This window comes from Plecotus auritus (genome assembly GCF_963455305.1).
Source record: "Plecotus auritus genome assembly, chromosome: 12".
In the NCBI taxonomy this organism is placed as follows: Eukaryota; Metazoa; Chordata; class Mammalia; order Chiroptera; family Vespertilionidae; genus Plecotus; species Plecotus auritus.
In genome coordinates this window covers 30,395,337-30,416,500 of record NC_137778.1, presented here as the reverse complement: position 1 = coordinate 30,416,500, position 21,164 = coordinate 30,395,337, and the positions used below count along the sequence as shown (strand labels likewise).

The 21,164-nt window shown below is 41.6% G+C and overlaps 1 protein-coding gene across 2 annotated transcripts in view; it reads right to left on the bottom strand.

The window, feature by feature from the left end:
- Positions 1–3,711: 3,711 nt before the first annotated feature.
- GATAD2B (GATA zinc finger domain containing 2B) overlaps positions 3,712–21,164 on the bottom strand; it is a 78,505-nt gene continuing 61,052 nt past the window's right edge. For both annotated transcript variants that reach the window (XM_080648708.1, XM_080648709.1), the window contains exons 2-11: positions 19,085–19,420; positions 13,252–13,381; positions 12,575–12,706; positions 11,972–12,103; positions 11,430–11,600; positions 10,641–10,956; positions 9,132–9,334; positions 8,119–8,229; positions 7,845–7,962; positions 3,712–4,209 (exon numbers count right to left, since the gene is read on the bottom strand). In XM_080648708.1, the coding sequence (XP_080504834.1) occupies positions 4,076–4,209; positions 7,845–7,962; positions 8,119–8,229; positions 9,132–9,334; positions 10,641–10,956; positions 11,430–11,600; positions 11,972–12,103; positions 12,575–12,706; positions 13,252–13,381; positions 19,085–19,419 (1,782 nt within the window). In that variant the 5' untranslated portion in view covers position 19,420 and the 3' untranslated portion in view covers positions 3,712–4,075. The remainder of the gene's footprint in view (positions 4,210–7,844; positions 7,963–8,118; positions 8,230–9,131; positions 9,335–10,640; positions 10,957–11,429; positions 11,601–11,971; positions 12,104–12,574; positions 12,707–13,251; positions 13,382–19,084; positions 19,421–21,164) is intronic.

The following is a 21,164-nucleotide window of genomic DNA, read 5'->3' as shown; positions in this document are numbered from 1 at the left end:
AGGGGAAATCCCTTGCATAAGAAAGCTTGACACTAAATTTTGTTATATAGGTATATTGTATATATGCTGATGCAGTAAGAGGGGGGGAAAAAAACAGTGCAAATACAATTACAATTCATAATACTTGGTTTCAATGCCCCCAGGAACTGCCCCATTCCTCGGCTACCTCCCAACCCCCAGCAATTCCCCACAGTATCACCCTAAGGCTGGGGGGTAGAGAGGGTGGGCAGGTTAGGGTAGGGAGTGGGCTCTGCCAAGGCAGTGCTGGTGACCCGGAGGGAATACTCCAGGGTGGGGAGGCAAGGCACAAATGAGGGGTGGGTGGTGGGGGAGGTGGCTTCTCTAAGGAGGGATGGGGTTGGAGCAGCTGCCAGTCTCAGTGTGCTGGGCCCGGCCCACTCTCCTACCCACCCTCCACAGCCCTGCCTCCCTACCTCCTCCCCTTCCCCAGAAACCCTTTTGCACGGATCATACACAAACGGGCACATTACAAAATGACATAACACGGTTTCACAATATCCATGGCTAGGGCTTTTTTTTCTCTTTTTCAGCTTTTTTTTTTCTACACAATGTACAATTCCTTTTAAATGAATCAAGAAATAGCTTATATACACGAATGAGTCCTTGTTATAACATCTCGGCAGCAAATATCATAAGCTAATGAAGGTCTTGTTGGAGGGGAAGGGAGCCTAGGGGTGGGGTGGAAAGAAGGGTTATGCCTTCTGGAGGAATGGGGAGAAAAGGGAGTGGAGGGGGAAAAGGAACAAAAGTAAAATATCAAGAAGCATCTTTACAAAGCAGTTCTATAGCTAATTCTTTTTAAAGGGGAAAGGAAAGATAACCAAAGCAGGAACACATCTCTGTTTTAAAAAAAATATGTCTACCATACATACATACAAAAATGTGGGGGGAAAATACTTATTCCAGGGATGAAGGAAGTCCAGATGCTGTGGTCAAGTGACAAAAAGAAAAAAGAAAAAAAAAGAAAGAAAGAAAAGAAAAATAAAAGAGAGACAAATAAGGACCTCGGTCCCTCAGCTTTACCCAAGCCTTACCACTCATCCACCCGTTTCAGGCTTCTAGGGAGTAAGCCACCATCCATAAACTACTACTTTTAGAGGCTTTGGGGATGGAGAAAGCCAGGCAGAACTAGTGGGATCCTCACTATATTAACCCTGAGCTTCAGAGCTCCAGGGGTAAAGATAACCCTGAATAGAGGGTCTTTCCTCCTATCTTTAGCTTAGTGTCTATGGGGCCCAAGGCCTGGGGATGGACAGCAACAATAGGCTTGGAGGGACTCAAGGCAATCAGGGATGAAAAAGTAGAGAAATGAGGAAGACAGGGGAGAGGGAGGGAAGGAAGGAGGTGGAAGGCTAATACTTTACCATGATTTAGGGGAACCTTACCCCCATCACTAATCCCTGGGAAGGGTATGAAAATGAGAAGAGAGGGTAAGAAATCAAACCTCAGCGATTGAGCAAAGGGTCATGGAGCTTTACTAGTGAATAAGCAGCCTCTATGTAACTGACCCTGAGGGGATAAAAACAGGAAAGACTCCACCCTCTCCCCCACTGCCTCAGCACCGTGGCAGGCACTCAACTATAGGTTTTCCTTCCCCATCATTCCCCCTTCTCTACACATCTGACTTCCAAACACCATCCAAAGGTGGCCTGGCTCCCAGGGAAGGGGCTCAGTTCAGGGCAGGGACAGACCCCCAGCCAAACGATATTGCACATTCTCTGTTTCTTATTTTTAATCTCAACTGACAAACTTGGGCACCTCGTACCTCTGAGCACCTCTGAGCTGGGGGAGGGGAGACATAACAGAAATGGCACTTCATCATTGGGGGGGTGGGGAGAGGCTAGACAGACATGCCACAAAGGCAAGATGACTTGTAGGGAAAATATTTTTTTAAAAAGCTTCCAATTTCATGGAAGACAGAAAAGCAAAACCAAACGATCCAGTGCTTTCAAAGCACAGAGGGCAAAGAAGACATGTAAGAATATATCTTTATATATATATATATATATAATTTTAAAATAATACCACACCCAGTTCCATTAACACCCCCTTCCCACCACTTACAGTCAGGGGTAACACATTCCCCAGAAAAATACTCGAAACCACCCCATCGCTACCTGTTACTAGTGTCTAGCTTCCAGATCATTTCACCACTGGGTGAGCACAGACATAGGCTGTAGCTCTGCTCCTTTATTAAGTGCTCAATGAATTTGGGAGGAGGGAGGAAAGAAAAAAGCCAGGAAGGCCTTGTAAGGCCAGTATAATCACCCACAGTGGCTCTGGAGTATGGGGAATAGAGGCCAGAGTGGGGAGAACTGAGCCTGATTCTAGCTCCTTCTCCCATCCCATCCCCAAACTTTATAGGGAAGATGTGCAGTTTTGTGTGTGTGTTAATTTAAAAGTGCCTTATTTTAAAAAAATTATTTAATTTTAAAAAATAAAAGTGGGGGAACTTCCCCAGGTGGCTTTCAAGGGCAAAATATTAACTCTTCACACCTCTCTGCTGAGAGTATCCCTTTCCAGCACCGTGGTAGCTTTTAGAGCTGGAGAGGCAGGTGGGTGTACACTGTGAGAGCAGAAACCCCGCTTTTACGGGACTTCCCTGATCTCAAAAAACAGCCGGGTCCCCCCCCCCCCCCAGCCCAGTATGAGTAAATGGGATACTCATCTCCCCAATCCCCAAAACAGCAACATTGCACAATTAAATTCATTTTCTACATTAGTAGCACTTAAGGAAGGGGGCGGGGCACAATTAATAGAATTCAAGGGGGTGGGTGGCAACAATTTTCTAGCAGAGGCCTAAAGCTGGTTTGGACATGAGTGGTCTGGTTCTGAGCAGTTGGCTCTGCAGTCAGTGCAGCAGGGTCAGGGCAAGACTCCAACTTGATTAGGTGCCCTCACCCTCACCTCCTGGCACTCAGAGGGTGAAGACAAATGTGAGCCTCAACTGTCAGGAGAGAAAGCCCTTCTTCCTCCCTCTAAGTCTATTTCTTCCCTTTATCATTTCATGCCCGTCCCAACTCTAGGTCACCCAACAAACTCAGGCTGGGAACAGCCATTCCTCTATAGCACAAATGGGGCTGTGGTTACCAGAATAAAAAAAAGTGGGGGGTAGGGAAAATTTTTATAAGGAAATAAGATGAAGTAATTAATTTGGGCTAGTTGGCCTGGAATAGACTTCTACGACTCCACTAGGATCAGGAGACCAATCTTATTCCCCCAGCATCCAGAAGGCTAGGACCTGGTCTCAGTCTTCCTTGGCTGAACATTATGCTCCTTTCTCCCCCCTTCTCTGAGTCAACTGTAGGATGGTTAAGTTTTAAAGCTTCTCCCTCCAGGCTCTTTCCCCTCATTCTTAGAGCCCAACTTAAATACTAACACTGCCTCCTGAACTGTCCAATCCAGAGACTCCACAGTGGGTGTGCTGTTTCTCCTTGGGTGATGCCACCACCTCCCCTGGTTAAGTGCATAAGAACTCTGCCCTAATACTCCTGGTCATGTTCTACCTGGCAGCTGGGACCCTACTGCAATGCTCCTACTATTTAACTAAATGTAATTTGTGTTTATTGAAAAAAAAAGAAAAAAGAAAAAAGGGGGAAAAGACAAAAAAAAAAAAAAAAAGAAAAATATTGGGGGTGGGGGGAAGAAAAGGTTTAACCGTCCACTGAACAAAGGGAGGACACACAACATCATTAAAAATAGTACTAATCATTACAGCATAAAAACAAACTTTAGAAACACATGTCAAGAGGGCTTAAATTTCTCCCCAGGACCTCATTCTCACCTCTGTCAGAGGCGAACAGTCACCTCACTGTTACAAGAAAACTTCTGAAGAGAGAAGACAGAGCGGCAGAAGAACAGAGCGCAGCAGTATGAAATAAAGGGGAGGTGGTGGGGCAGGGCTTGTGTTTTCTTGTTGATTTCTATTTTTTGTCTTCTGTTTTCCGTGTATGGTAGGCACCAGTACAGGCACTGCATGCGACGGAAGTTAGGGCCAAAGGAAGAGGAGAGGGGTAAAGGATTCAAGGTTGGGGCAGTACAAGTGGAACAGGCGTTATTTCTGTCCACTAATGGATTGCGATATAGACCGGGGAGGGATCATGTCTAAAAGGTATTCCCGCTGTCGGTCTGCCAAACTGGGGGCTTTGTGTCCTCCGATGCCAGTGTTCAAGTATGCAATGTTGACACCTAGACCCAGGAGACAAAAGTGGAGGGCAGGTATTAAAAAGGAAATGCCTTCTTCTGCTACTTAGGGCTGCAGAGCTGGAGATGGGGAGAAAACATTAGAAGCTGCCTACTTCTGTCCAGACTCAGTTAACTTTATTTCTGTAGCAACTACCCCTTTGCTCTAAGTTTTGGGGAAAAAGGTCTTCCTGACACTCCAATCCTTCAAGAATAATAAACATGATGTCTTGATGATATAGGCAAGTCAAAGAAAACAGTGGTGAGAAGAAAATAACCAAGACAAAGAGATGAAATCATTGAATCTGCTTTGGGTTTGGGGCTGCTGACCATGGAAAGGCAACCTTGGATCAAACAGGATTAGGACAGTTGGGTCTACAGTTCTGGCCAAAAGAGATCAATAACCACATGCCCATCAAGGGGGCATATTAGACATTAAATTTCTAATGGCAGGGACTTTGTCAGTTTCACCACCAAAACCCTAGTACACTGTGCTTAGCATGTAATATAAATTTAGCAAACATTTGCTGTATAAGGTACACAGATCAATGGAACAGAACAGAGACCCCAGAAATTGGCACAAGCCATTATGCTCCATTAATATTTGACAAAGGAGGCAAGAGCATACAATAGAGTCAAGACAGTCTCTTCAATAAATAGTGTTGGGAAAATTGAATAGATACATGCAAAAAAAAATGAAACTAGACCACCAACTTACACCATATACAAGAATAAATTCAAAATGGGTAAAGGACTTAAATGTAAATTGTGAAACCATAAAAATCCTAGAAGAGGATCAGCTGTGTCTAAGCCGGGAGAACTTCTGTGCTGGTGACACCCTTATGAGACAAGACTTGCAAAATTGCTCTTGTCTCATAAGGCTGTCACCAGCACAGAAGTTCTCCCGGCGTAGACACAGCTGATCCTCACAGCCAATTGGCCTGGAGGTCAATTCCTCCCAGTGATACCAACAACAATCAAGACTTAACTACAACAAGGCTGTACACATAGTCCACAAAGGGGTGCACCAAGAGTGTCCACCTCAGGTAACTGGGGAGGCCGAGCCACTGGGCCATATAGGACACCTAGCACACAAAGCTACTCTACCAACTCAGGGAAGCAGCGAAAATGCGGAGACAAAGAAACTGATCACAAATGGAATAGACTTCTACGACAGAAATGGAGGAAAGCAAACGACTGAATATAGAGTTCAAAACCACGGTTATAGGGTTTTTCAAGAATTCCCTAGAAAAGGCCAATAAATTTAGTGAGACCCTCGAGGATATGAAAAAGGACCGACTAGAAATTAAACATACACTGACTGAAATAAAAAATATTATACAGAGACCTAACAGCAGACTAGAAGAACGCAAGAATCAAGTCAAAGATTTGAAATACGAAGAAGCAAAAAACACTCAACCGGAAAAGCAAAAAGAAAAAAGAATTCAAAAATATGAAGATAGTGTAAGGACCCTCTGGGACAACTTCAAGCATACCAACATCAGAATTATGGGGGTGCCAGAAGAAGAGAGAGAGCAAGATACTGAAAACCTATTTGAAGAAATAATGACTGAAAATTTCCCCCACCTGGTGAAAGAAATAGACTTACAAGTCCAGGAAGCGCACAGAACCCCAAACAAAAGGAATTTAAAGAGGACCACACCAAAACACATCAAAATTAAAATGCCAAGAGCAAAAGACAAAGAGAGAATATTAAAAGCAGCAAGAGAAAAACAGTTAATTACCTACAAGGGAGCACCCATACGACTGTCAGCTGATTTCTCAACAGGAACTATGCAGGCCAGAAGGGAGTGGCAAGAAATATTCAAAGTGATGAATACCAAGAACCTACAACCAAGATTACTCTATCCAGCAAAGCTATCATTCAGAACTGAAGGGCAGATAAAGAGCTTCACAGACAAGAAAAAGCTAAAGGAGTTCATCACCAACAAACCAGTATTATATGAAATGCTGAAAGGTACTCTTTAAGAAGAGGAAGAAGAAGAAAAAGGTAAAGATAAAAATTATGAACAAATACATATCTATCAACAAGTGAATCTAAAAATCAAGTGAATAAAAAAATCTGATGAACAGAATAAACTGGTGAATAGAATCGGGGCATAGAAAGGGAGTGGACTGACAATTCTTGGGGGAAAGGGGTGTGGGGGGTGCGGGAAGAGACTGGACAAAGGTCGTACACCTATGGATGAGGACAGTGCGGGGGAAGTAAGGGCAGAGGGTGGGGTGGGAACCGGGTGGAGGGGAGTTATGGGGGGAAAAAAGAGGAACAATTGTAATAATCTGAACAATAAAGATTTATTAAAAATAATCCTAGAAGAAACCATAGGCAGCAAAATCTCAGACATCTCTGTAGCAGTATGTTTACGGATACATCTTCTAAGGCAAAGGAAACTAAGGAGAAAATAAAAAAATGGAACTACAGCAAAAGAAACCATCAACAAAATGAAAAGGGAGCCTACTGTATGGAAGAACATATTTGGCAATGATATATCTGATAAAGGGTTAATATCCAAAATATATAAGGAACTAATACAACTTAAAAGGAAGAGGGTTAATATCCAAAATATGTAAGGAACTAATACAACTTAAAAGGAAGAGAAACAATCCAATTAAAAAATTGGCAAAGGACCTAAAAAGACACTTCTCCAAAGTGGACATACAGATAGCCAAGAGACATATGAAAAAAATGCTCAAAGTCACTGATCATCAGATATGCAAATTAAAACAATGAGGTATTACCTCACACCTGTCAGAATGGCTACCATCAACAATGACAAGTGCTGGGGAGGATGTGGAGAAAAGAGAACCCTAGTAGTACACTGCTGATGGGAATGCAGACGGGTGCAACCATTATGGAAAACAGTATGGAGTTCCCTCAAAAATTTAAATATGGAACTGCCATTTGACCCAGTGATCCCACTTCTAGGAATATATCCTAAGAAACCCAAAACACCAATCAGAAATGTATGCACCCCTAAGTTCATAGCGGCACACTTTACAATAGCTAAGATCTGGAAACAGTCCAAGTACCCATCAGTAGACGAGTAGATAAAAAAAGCTGTGGTACAGTGGAATACTATGCAGCAGTAAAAAAGAAGAATATCTTACCCTCTGAGACAGCATGGAGGGACCTGGAGAGTATCATGCTAAGTGAAATAAGTCAGTCAGAGAAAGTCAAGTATCACATGATCTCACTCATACGTGGAAATCTAATTAACAAGATAAACTGAAGAACGGAGTGAATCCAGAGACATGGAAGCATGGAACAGAGTGCAAAATCTCTGAGCAAAGGCTGGGGAGGGTGAGTGGGTGGGAGATAATCAACCAAAGACCTTGTATGCATATATGCACAACCCATGGACACAAACAATAGGATGGTGAAGGCCTAGGGTAGGGGGTAAGGGCGGGGTGGAGGGGGTCAATGGAGAAAAAAAGGGAACATATGTAATGCTTTCAGCAATAAAGATTTTAAAAAGTTTGTCATATAAAAAAAGAGGGAAGGGAGTAGGACCTAAAGAAAGAGTAGCAAACAAAAGAAGGAACAATTTAAAGGAGCTGCTACAGAATTGTGTACTAACTAGTTAATCCCTGAGAAAAGTTCTCAGATCAACCCTTCTTACCTGGCATACCAAGGAGGCCCCCTGGCACAGACAGCTGGGGTGCCTGTGCAAAGTTGGAAAGCATGGAACGGGCAGATGTGGGTATGCCACGCTGGAGGCTGCTTTGGGGCTGTGGAGCCTGCAACGACGAGGAGACAGTTCATCACAACTCTGCCATAGGGAAAGTTTAAGTGGGGGAGTAAGAACATGAGAGTGCAGGATTATAGTATGACTTCCCGCAGAAGGAAAAACCAGTTGGGATAAATAGCTGACAAACCTTGAGATAATTCCTCACCTGCCGAAGTGTATGATGTCTCATTATGGTCTCTTGTTTACTGACACTGGACACAGCTGGAGCCGTAGTGGGGGAGAGGGCTGCCTGCTGCTGTAATCGCTGTTCAATTTCCTGTTGGGAGTCATCAGGTCAAATTGGGCAGGACAGCACCCAATTTCCTAACCAGAAAACCTAGAGGTCTTATCTCTATTGCTGCCAGCTAGTTGAAGGGATATAAAAAAGGCCAAAGAGTTTGGTGGGGTAGAATGCACTAAGATATTAGGGTACTATTAGCCAACATGCTTCACTGACTAAGGGGCCCCTCTCTCCTGGAAAGCTGGCTCTCAGAAGCTGGCTGGGTAGTGGTGATGAGCTGACCTATGTAATTAAGGCTGATGAGTTACTGAGGTTTTATTTTTGACTCCTAACGTTTTCCAGAGATTCTGGAAAGGGTCTGATAGGTGGAAAATGTGATAGAGGAAAAGAATCTGAGTTTCCCAACACATACTCCCCTCTTCAAGATAGATTCATTGTATTGATACTATAGGTGGTATTCACAAACTCTAGCCCCACTAGTCTTCACTGGACTACTTTATATCTATCCTTTCCATTGTCATTTCTTTGTCAAATATGGACTGCAGAAAATTACTTCTCTCAAAGAGATTTCCAAATACAAACCCCTCCCATTAAAATCCATTTGTTTGAGGAGGAAACAAAGTTGAGAAGAAATTTCTTTAGTGTTATTAGGGAAAGGCAAGAGTCTCAAGCTTTCTGTCCCTTTCCCTTAAACTCAGTCATTATATATCACTCACTGTGCTCTTATCCAATCAGAAATAATCAAATGGAAGTGGGAAAGAGAATGGTTAAGTAGGAAAAAAGGGAACCAAGGCCCCCAGGTTCTAGGAACTTCAATCCAGAAACCTAGATCACCAGGACTGTGAGGCTCACATAGATAGCTCCTCTAAATTAGAAGTAATTATCTTTAGGGACAACCCAACCTGGACAAGTCGCTGGTGTGAAGTCAGAATTCTTACCTGTTCCTGCTGTAGGGCTTTAACAAAAGCGTTTTTCAGCCGGTTGGTGTGTTCAGCTTTTAGAGCCTTCTTCTGGTTGGAGGTCATACATTGCTCACATAGAATCTTACCATTCTTCTCTTGCTTCCAGTGAGGGGTGAAATCTGTGCGGCACTGGGCACAAACAAAGGGTTCGACCCGCAGAAGTGAGGCACAGCTTTTGCCTAGATGCCAACAAGAAGAATAATCAGTGGTTTTACATTTCCTATCTTGTTTCTCTTCATCAAAGGAATCTTTTTCCAGGAGTTTACTTTCCTGAATTAAGAAAGAGACTCTACAAAAATAATACTCTATAAAGTACTTTATTTCCTTTGATTGTAACAGCGTAACTTCAGTGAATTCAGATAGTACCATACCCATTTACAAAGGAGCAAACGAAATCTAAGAAACATAGTTCCTAAATAACAAAGCTGGCATAAGAACCCGAGTCTTCTGATTTCTTATTATATTACCATTTTAAAAAGTGCCAATTTAGATTCAAAGGACTCCAGCTAACTCAGCCAATGCTTTTGCTTCTTAGCATCGCTTTACCTCAGATTGCATTTATCCTTGTCACATGTGTTTATAACTTTTAGTTATCAGTGTCTAAATGATTCACTTTATCATCTATTTCTAGCCAATACTGAGCCCTTTAGACACTTTACTGTCAGGTATTCCCCTAAACTTGTATGTTTGGAAATTCAGGCTTAATAACTTAATGACAGGGACTGAATATAATAGTGTAGCACAATGCCCCATAAACACTGACATTAAAAATAAGTGTTCTAGCCTGGCCAACTTGGCTCTGTGGTTAAGTGTGGATCATGAACCAGGAAGTCACAGTTTGATTCCTGGTCATGGCACATGCCAGGTTGCGGGCTCAATCCCCAGTGGGGGGACGTGCAGGAAGCAGCTGATCAATGATTCTCTCTCATTATTGATGTTTCTATCTCTTTCTCCCTCTCCCTTCCTCTCTGAAATGAATTAAAAAAAAAAAAAAAAAGTACAACTCAACAACAAAAAAACAACATAACTTAAAAAATAAGTGTTCTAGCTCTGACCGGTTTGGCTCAGTGGATAGAGCGTCAGCCTGTGGACTGAAGGTCCCAGGTTCGATTCCAGTCAAGGACATGTACCTTGGTTGTGGGCACATCCCCAGTGGGGGGTGTGCAAGAGGCAGCTGATCGATGTTTCTCTCTCATCGATGTTTCTAACTCTCTGTCCCTCTCCCTTCCTCTCTGTAAAAAAATCAATAAAATATATATTAAAAAAAAAAGTGTTCTAGTCATCAAATTATGCATGAATTATGCTAGGCACCATTTAAAACAATAAATACACTGCAAAAATATACAAGAGACACAAAATACATTACATAGTAAGAAGAGGTTATTTGATATTACACAATATCCTGTGATACTCTGCTTATGTCAACCAGGCTTGGCAACCTCTTGCTTAGATAAAAAGACTGACTAGAGAAAAAATAAGTCTTACCTTGGCTGTCGATAACACTTTGTACGACTTCTTCCAAGCCTACCATGTAGATGAACTCGCTGTTAGCTGCACTAGGCAGAAAGTGAAGCAAGGGAGCAGGAGGTTTAGGAGGTGGAATCTCCAGGAGTGTCTTTTCCAGCTGTTTACGAAGAGCCAATTTGGCTGCAGCCTGTGAGTTGGCAGCATCGGTCATGGCGCTGGGGCTAGGAAGTGGTGAAGACACTCTGTTCACGGTCCCTGGCTGGATATGGGAGGCAAGATTCATATAGATGGCCGAGGATGTTGTGCGCTGACAGGGAACAGAAGAACTTGACTGCTGAAATAGATTTAGTACAGGGTCAGTGATGATATGTGAGAGGACCAATTCTTGTTTTTGTGGCAGAGAACATTATTTGATCTTAGTTTAGGCTACCTAGCTTCCCCCAAACTAAGAAAAAGACAGGAGGTGTCCAATTTCTTCATTGAAAAAAAACTACAGGACATAGGAAAGAAGAATGATAGTGACTGAGCTAAAACTGCTAAGGCGAAAAATAAAAATATTCCCTAGAGACTTCTATCTTTCTTCTAGACAATTTTAGCTTATTACGCTCCACTGTATAATCTCTTTTTTCCACCTCTACTTTCATATAATTCCCTCAATGCTTCCACTTTTTGGTATAGTTGTCCAAATTCCATCAAAATTATCCTTGTTGTCTTAATTTCTCTCTGTCCAAAAACGTAAAACCTACAGTTCTTTCAACAGGGAAAGCAAATAAAAGATTTCTGTTACCACATAGGACTCTCTCTTACCGGTTGGTAATTGATGGCGGGATTTATATTGGGTGTTGTGGTGCGTACGAGGCCAGGCTTAGGCGGGCCACGCTGACCCTGTAGCTGGGCTGGGTTTGGTGCAATAACACGCTGAGACATCAACATGTGTGGGAGGGTGGTATTGGTTGCTGAACGGATGACACTATGACCCTGAAAGGGAAGAGGAAAAGAACTAGTCATAGGTGATAAAATGCTCCACAAAATGTTAAAGGGAAGACATTGTTTATAATACATAGCTGAGTAGAAATATAGAATAAGCCTACCATCACTGTAAACCCTTATTAGTCGCTAGAAATTCCCTGGCCTTTTTTTTTTTTTTTTTTTTTTGTATAAGCTATCTAACCCTATATGGAAAAGAGCTAAACTGAAAACCTTCTCTCGAGAAGAAAAACTAGAGTAGAAAGATGAGGGTTATTCATCCTACTGCAGACTAAATCAGGCCATAAAGGACCAACAGGATTGCCTAACACCTCTTTCATGGCCCTCTGACAGTAAGATCCCACCCACTATGGGTCACATACCTGTAATGTTCTTAAATTCTGAGGTTCAACCCCCTGGGCTCCAGGCCGGGAGGGAAGCTTGGATAGGCCCTGCTGACCAACATGGGCAGGAGATGGCTGAACAATAGATGCTGCATTCTGTACAATTGGAGTCTGGGAAAGAGAATAGAAAATGAGAGTTAGAAAAGGCTAAAGAGGTATAAATTTGGTACACTTCTAAACTTTTTTTCCCCTCAATTTTTATTGATTTCAGAGAGAAAGGGAGAGGGAGAGAAACATCAATGATGAGAATCATCGATCAGCTGCTTCCTGCACACTCCCCCCTACTGAGGATCGAGCCCACAACCCAGGCATGTGCCTTGACTGGGAATTGAATCGTGACCTCCTGGTTCATAGATCAATGCTCAACAAATTGAGCCACACTGGCTAGGCGGTACACTTCTACACTTTAAAAATTCCTGTCAGTGTGAAGCTCCCACTGACCAGGAGGGAAAATGAAGGGGGCGGGGGAGGCAAGAATCAAGGTTTTGTTGATTAACGAACACGTAACATAAAAAATCTACCTGGGGCAGCCCATTCTCAATCTAGTTTTTTCCCCAGTCCTTTATTTCTAGGGCACATTACCTTCTGAACCACGTTCTCTTTCTGTAGCTGACTCTGTCTCAGTTTCTTTAACAGCACTAGTCGAGCTTCTTCCAATCGCAGCTCATCCCTCAGCTGCTTGATGAGCTGCTGCCGTTCCTCAATGCCTTTCCCCTAAGGAAACATGGAGACTGTCAACTATGGTAACAGGTGCCCGGAGTCCCTTCCTGGATGATCCCTTCTTTTAGGTCTGAAACCTTCATCTTCCACAAGTAGCAAAAATGGTGATGGGATTATCTTTGTGTTCTTGGGGTCTGGCGAGCACACAGGTGGTGGCGGGAGCCTCTCCCGCCTCCGCTGCAGGCTGGAGGTAAGGAGCAGGCTGGCGGTAAGGAGCGAGGGGTCCCGGACTGCAAGAGGGATGTCTTATTGCCAGCTTACCCAATCCCTCGCCACCCCCATCCTCCACAGGCGGACATCCACTGAGGGGTCCCGACTGCAAGAGGGCACAGGCCGGGCTGAGGGACCCCATCCCCCACCCCCAGTGCACGAAATCTCATGCACCAGGCCTCTACTCATTTATAAAGCATCATCAATGGTAGTTATTTTGACCTAAGAAGTAACTACAAAAATAACAGAACTGGGATACTTACAGAATTAAAGAGACCAGGAGGAGTAAGAAAAACATTTCCTTTTTTCTGTCTTTTTTTTTTTTTTACCTTAAACATCTCTAGGTTGGCTGCTTTGAGTCTTTCTTCCATTCGGGAGCTGGAACGGGGACTGGAAGCCTCATTATCAGATAAAACAATGATGTCTGGGGAGGGAGTTAGCCTTCCTCGGTCTGGCTCACTAAGACGAAAAGAAAAAAATTAAGGTATGTCCAACAGTGAAAGTTCACAGAAAAGTTTTTAAAACTTCAAGGGACCTTAGGTCTGTCCCGATTCACCCAGGGGAAGACAAAGAACTCACATTGTAGGATAAAGAAGACACTAAAATGAAAGTGATGATGAAACCTCAACAAAAGTACTTTTCCTGTATAAATTCCTCACAGAGGATGCAGAGACAAAGACATGGGCTTTAGAAATGGAAATAAGAGTGTTTTCCTCACACTGAGTAAATTAAAATTCTAAATGTTCTCCCTATACCATTCTCTCCTTTGGGTTGTTTCATTAGTAGGAGCAAGAAGAAAATGGTTGGTTTGACAGGCGAAGAAAGGTTTAAGGCAGGAAAGCCTAGTTGCCCACCACAGGTACAGCTAATATGTTGCTAAGGAGATAGCTCATTATACCAATAACATGGTCCTGGCTATCTGAGGATTTACAAGAAAGGAGGTTATTATCACAACTCCATGATAATCTTATCCTGTCAAGAGTTAAGTCAAAAGAAGGTACTGTTCTCATTGGCTTGAGGGAATGGACAATGCCAAATATAATGTCTACGGCCTTCTGGAGGACTGACACTAAAGATGTAAATATATATGGAACTTGCATCTATTTGCCAGAGTTCTGCTTAGTATCTTTCTTCAGAAAGAAACTGTCTAGAAATGAATTTGAAATCTAAGTGTTCCACATTGGTTCTCCTGGAGCTTATTTATTTTTTATTTTTTATGTATTTTTAAAATATATATTTTATTGATTTTTTACAGAGAGGAAGGGAGAGTGATAGAAACATCAATAGAGAAACATCGACCAGCTGCCTCCTGCACACCTTCTACTGGGGATGTGCCTGCAACCAAGGTACATGCCCTTGACCGGAATTGAACCTGTGACCTTTCAGTCCACAGGCCGATGCTCTATCCACTGAGTCAAACTGGTTAGGGCTCCTGGAGCTTATTTATTAAACAACTCTAGTTTTGGTCTTTGTGGGGCTAGTCTTGAAAGAATTCTACTTGTGTCTGGCCAGCATGGCTCAGTGGTTGAACATCAACCTAAGAACTAAAAGGTCACAATTCAATTCCTGGTCAGGGCACATGCCCAGGTTTTGGGCTCCATCCCCAGTGGGGGGCATGCTGGAAGCAGTTGATCAATGATTCTCTCTCTTCATTGATGTTTCTCTCTCTTCCTCCCTCTCTCTTCCTCTTTAAAATCAATTTAAAAATATATTTTTTAAAAGAATCCTACTTATTTCTAAGATGATGAAAATTGGCATTCCCCACTTATCACTTAAGACCTTGAGCTCTTCACTGTAGTTTGGAGTACATAAATCTAAGCAATATGTTCTTAGGTCTTATTTAAATATGTAACTCAAACTCTTAATACACACAGATCTTTAATCCTGAGAGCTTCTCTACCATTTCTGAGGGCTTGACAACATGTGCCTTTTAAACTAGGCACCCTGGATGGTTGGGATAGGCATTCAATTTCTCTACAGGGTAAACTAAATTATAAAAATCAACCAAAATTTAGCTGAGGAAACAGAATAAAAGGACAGAGTAACAAAAATGACTATCTTGGGCCCTGGCTGATGTGGCTCAGTTGGTTGGAGCATTGAAGGTGGCGGGTTCGATTCCTGGTCAGGGTATATACCCTGGTTGTGGGTCCGGTTGGGGTGCATGTAGGAGGCAATCAATCTATGTTTCTGTTTCTGTCTCAAATCAATAAAAAATTTAAAAAATTGCTGTAAACAAAAGGAATTACTATTTTGGGAACTATTCAAGTCTCCTGTGTAATCACTAGTCACTGACATAGCAAGCTGAGACTGTGGCGTTATAGAAAATGAAGCCACTAGAGGGGAAAAAAGAACCTTTCATTCTCTAACCCCAAATTCCTGGAGTAATGGTCAGGCCTAAATAAAGTTTGAATTTTTTTAAAATTTATTTTTACTTAATCCTCACCTGAGGATATTTTTCCATTGATTTTTAGAGACAGTGAAAGGGGGGTGGGGTAGGGAGAGAAACATCGATATGAAAGAGACACATCGATTGCCTCCTGCACGAGCCCTGACCAGGGCCCAGGCTGGGGAGGAGCCTGTAACTGAGGTATGTTACCTTGACCGGAATCGAAAGCTGGGACCCTTCATTTCACAGGCCAATGCTCTCTCTATCCACTGAGCCAAATCGGCTAGGGTTGAATTCTTTTTTCTGGCGACTTTATCATTTTTATATTCTTTCATCTCGCCACCATCTCTAACACTGACATGGGTGAACAATTTTGAGCTCTGGTAGACTTCTACTTCTTCTACTTGATTCCCCAATGTTTATTATATCAACAGTCTGAAGCTCTTTCCATCCTGGTCCTTGCTGGATACATACACCACAAATTTCTAAGTTAAGAAATTCTTCCTTGCTCTAATGAGTGCCACCTACCTATTGCTAGGGATTCCCCAGCAACAACACAGGCAGATACATTCCTGGATGGGGCTTTTGCAATTGAGTGGCATCTATCAAGAAGTTATATCTGAGAACAACCCTAAATGGTATTTTATTCCCAGAAATAAATCAGACCCACAATAGCTAGACCCACAATAGGCAAGACAAAGCTCAAGTCAAATTTCATTCCTCAAATTTTTAATTAACTTTTGACCTGGGATTCTGGCTTCATTTATTAAACTTTCCAGGGACAGAAATGGCTACTTTCCCCAATATACATATGATTTACAATATTTTATGTTCCTAAGTGTGAAACACTACCTGTTAGAGAGATGTTATTAAATGCTAGACTTGCTGCTGACAACACTTATGATACCCAGAAGCTATAAAATGCCTACAGTAAAAACAACTGAACAGAAAGAAAACTGCCATGTCTGTCTAGCATTACAAAATATTAGCAGTACTGGTTTCATATATACTGTGTATACCTTACTTCATAGATGTAACTTGCCCAAATGATAAAAAAAAATACTTAGGCAATTATGATATAGCTATGATGTCAAGAGCACTTCCTTCTTTCTGCTTTTAATCTTACTTATTCTTTTTTAAAAAATGTTTTTATTGATTTCAGAGAGGAAGGGAGAGGGAGAGAGATAGCATCAATGGTGAGGGAGAATCATCAATCACTTGCCTCCTGCAACTCCCCACACTGGGGGTCGAGCCCGCAACCCCGGCATGTGCCCTGACTGGGAATTGAACCATGACCTCCTGGTTCAGAGGTTGATGCTCAACCACTGAGCCACTGCCGGCCGGGCTAATCTTACTTGTTCTTATAGAAACCTTGGGGCTAAGTAGAAATAGCTGTCAGTATATCTGGTGAAGAGACATGGGCCAGCCAATAGGGCCTACTTTTCCATGTAGAATGGAAACCATTGGAGACCATTAAAAAAAAAATTTCCATTTTCTAGAGGATCAAGTTCCAAAAGGTCATCCCTCTAAAATAAAATTAAAAGTAATGGTAAGGTTGTAAGATAACCTGAGTTTTTAACATAGAATTTACCTGTGATACTGTATAATCCCAATACCACTGATGAGATTTTATCAAAATGTGTAACAATGTTTCTAAGAAAAATGCATTTTCAATTCCAATTTAAGATGTGAGAAATCCGCCTAACATTTTTCCTCCCCAATGAAATATAGTCACTAGCTCCAGAAGGGTAAGAGTGATTATGGGGCAAGTGGATTGCTCAGGTACATGATCTCAATCACTCACTTTTTTTCCCCAAAGGATGTGAGGATTAACCTACTTTCATAATATTCTGCTGACACTACCTATAGCTTCCAAGGATTTTTTTCCTCTCCCAGGACCACTAGAAAATTTATCTGAAATTTCTTAAGGTTTTTTTGTGGTTGCTTTTTTAAAAGTTTCTCTTGGTTTTTCAGAGAGAGAGGAAGGAAGAGAGGGAGAGACAGAAAAACATGGACTGGTTGCCTCCTGCACTTACCCTGACTGGGGAGCCAACCTACAACCTGGGTATGTGCCCTTACCGGGAATCGAACTAGTAACCTTTTGGTACATGAGATGATGCTTAACCAACTGAGCACACCAGCCAGAGTGCTAATGGTTTTTAATGCTATACCAAGAATAAAGTTCCCTCCTTGGGTGTTCCTTAAAAAGATAATCCTGGGATAATACTAGTAAATAAACATTAAAATGTAAAGAAATCCAGGTGAGGTTATAACCATTCCTCCTTTCTTCTTTCTCCATCAGTCCAGCTTAAAGATCCTGCTTTGGATCAGTGCTAGGACAAACTTAGGTCAGCTGGAAGACAAATGAACACTGAAGAGTAATTCTCATGCCTATCAGCTGTTGAACCATAACAAACTGAATGTTCTTAAAATTAGGGTTTGTCTATACTGTGATTCACTGTCAAGGTAGGCTCTACTCTCAGCCAGTACTAAATACCTCTTCTCAGTATTTGCTCCACAGTTTTAAGTACTCAGCCTTGACAGACACCAGAAAAAAAGCCTGTAAAAAATGTGTGCTTGTGTTGTGTTATGTGTGTGTGAAAGAAAGAGAACACAAGCATGAGTGTACATGTACAAGCGAATGTGTATGCTTATGTTGGGAAAAGTGGCACAAATGAAACAAGAATGTAGAGAGTTACCACATGAAGATAATTTCTTTGTTGGCACAAAAAAAAGTTGGACCCATGTTTTTTCATGTTATAAAAGGTGGAACTCCAGAATAAACAGATCCTAAAATCCTGTGATGATGTGAAGACTGCTTTTTCCTCCTAAATTAGCCATAAGATTAGAGGGAAAGTGTATATTAATTCACTTTTAATTAGGTTATCAACACTGTAGTGCCTCCTTTATCTAGAAATGACTACTTTATCTTTTTCTAAATTTTTAAAAATTCGTTTTAGAGAAAGGGAGAAAGAGAAAAAGAGATTGATTTGCTGTTTCAGTTATTTTTATGCATTCATTGGTTGTCTCTTGCATGTGCACTGACCAGGGATTGAACCTTGGAACGCTCTAACCAACTGAGCTACCTGGCCAAGGGTTATCTTAAGGGTTAAAACTATGATTCTCTGTATGCTAAGCAAATTTTTGAGGTACTGTTTCATTTAGAAATGAGAGGAATTCAGGGTCAAGCCATATGGCAGACCCTGTCTTCATTCAAGAAACTTTAGGCCTGGCCAGTGTGACTCATTTGGTTGAGTGCCGTCCCAAGCACCACGAGGTCATCTGTTCGATTCCCAGTCAGGGCAGATGCCCAGGTTGCTGGCTCAACCCCTGGTAGGGGGTGTATGGGAGGCAGCCGATCAATCAAGGTTTCTCTCTCTTCCCCTCTCCCTTCCACTCTTAAAAAAAAAAAAAAAAAAAAAAAATCAATAAAAACCATTGTGGGGGGGAGGAGACTTTTTAAAAAAATATTTTTTAAAATGTTACTTATTGGTTTTTAGAGAGAGAGGAAGAGAGTGGGAGAGAGAAAAATGGATCCTGAATGTGCCCCAACTAGAGATTTAACCAGCAACCTTGGTATGTCCCTGATTGGGAATTGAACCTAAGTCCCTTTGCTCCATGGGAAGACGCTCCAACCGAGCCACACCGGCCAGGGCAAAAAATATATATATATGTTAGGATGTAAAACACCCTCCTCTCGCTGGAATTCATTCTATTTTCATAGGCTTAATTTATGAGAAAACCCTATCCCTAGAGACAGCTGAACCAAGCCATACCTCCGTCTAGCACTCATATCCACAGGCTCATCATTGATATTTTCTTTGCCTGGCCTTCCAGCAATCCTATTGTCTCCATGAGGCCTGAGATTCCCATTGAGTTTCTCTTCATAGCCCTTGACACCACTGCCATCCTGTTTGGTGGGTAACTCATGAGACACCTCAAGATTTGCCAAATCCTTCCGTTTGAGCAATGCCAACATTTTCAGACGTTCCATGGCTTCATGCCCCTCCATTTTGAGTCGCTTGGCCAGGACATCATCTCGCTCATCTGCTGGGTCCAAGCTCCGTTTCAATAAATTCAGGCGAAGAGCATCTTCTGTCATTCTATCCATCCTGTGGAAAGAAAAATACAAGTGAGATCAGAATAAAGTCCCTTAAATAGTCCATAAGGAAAGAGGGTGGGGTGGTAAAGGTATTAAGAAGAATCATAAACATATACATGGAGGCTTAAAATTAACTCAGCTAACCTACCCTATATCTTCCTAGAAAGTAAAGAAACTACAAATACTCTCCAGTCAATTAGGTCCTTACTGTAGAGATACCTGAAACCAAACACTACACTCATCTGGATAGTCTATTAAGAGCCTACATCTCTCAAAAAAGAAACATTCCTTTGTGACTGGCTTTTTGTGAATGCATGCTCCTAGTCAGATGCTTTAACTCATACCAAATTTGCCTCCTGGAAAACTCTTATGGGAAGTTCTTCAGGTCACACATGCATTATCTTTTTTTTTTTTTAAATATATTTTATTGATATTTTTACAGAGAGGAAGGGAGAGGGATAGAAAGCTAGAAACATCGATGAGAGAGAAACATCGATCAGCTGCCTCCTGCACACCCCCCACTGGGGATGTGCCCGCAGCCAAGGTACATGCCTTTGACCGGAATCGAACCCAGGACCCTTCAGTCCGCAGGCCGACGCTCTATCCACTGAGCCAAACCGGTTTTGGCAACACATGCATTATCTTGAATTGGTCTATCTTATAAAGGGAGAAATATGAAAAAGATAAATTAGACAAAGATCATCTAACAGGAAGCCGCAGTTGTCTGAATATAGCAAGGATCAGAGGTGCCCATTGTTATTTGCACTTAATGCTATAGATACAGATTCAAAATCTTAAAATACTTGGCTTTGCTTAATGAAAGACTCGGGTGCTAAAGCTGCTAAGAGGTAGTATTTTCTCTACTAAAGCAGCAAAATTATTAAAGACAAGCTAATTATAATTTTCCCTTCTACTTTGATTTTTTACACCTTGGAAATCTAAATGCAGAATTTCTCCAAAAGCTTTAAATCTAGGGTTGTTTTCTTAATAGGAAATAACTGAGGCACTGGAAAGAAACATTTTGAGTCACAGAAAGATAGATTTGAAATGCTACTTGTTTCTAGAAGATAAAAAAAAATTAAGTTACCTTACCTCCCTAAGTCTCAATTTCATAAATAAAGTGGGTACTTAAAAGGTGCTTAGCAAAATTTAATTTCTATACCCTTGGGCTATGACTTCCATACCTAAGATATGAGATTAGGCACAAAACTTCACAGACTCAAGTAGTAGGATGAAAAAAACTAGTATTGTTAATTGGTGCTCTTGCAAAAAAAAAAAAAAAAGTATGTGCTTGAGGAATCTTCCTTCCTGTAGCACACTGTAAAATAATAGCTATTCAATTCTTTTCTGGTTATAACAAAGAAAAAGAGTAACCAACAACAACAAAAAATTCCAATGAAAGGAAATAGATCTTTTGGAGACCAGAGAAAAGTCAGAACCCAGAGTTCTGAATTTTTTAGTGTTTAATTTTCTTTTTCTTTTTAAAAGAATAGCTTTATTGAGATATAATTCACATATCATCAATTTAGAGAAGATGGGGTACTTCACTGGGCTGGAAAAAGTTTAGCTAAATCTGAAAGCAGGCCTAATTAAGAAAGTTTATTCTATGTATATAAAAGGTTAAGTTGACTCGCACATGTGCGATACATATAAAACTCTCACTGGCACCAATCGCACGTGTGTGTTTTGATATGTCATTGTCAATTGTGAATTTGGTTGACACTTCTATTATAGAGAAAGGGAGAATAGCAATA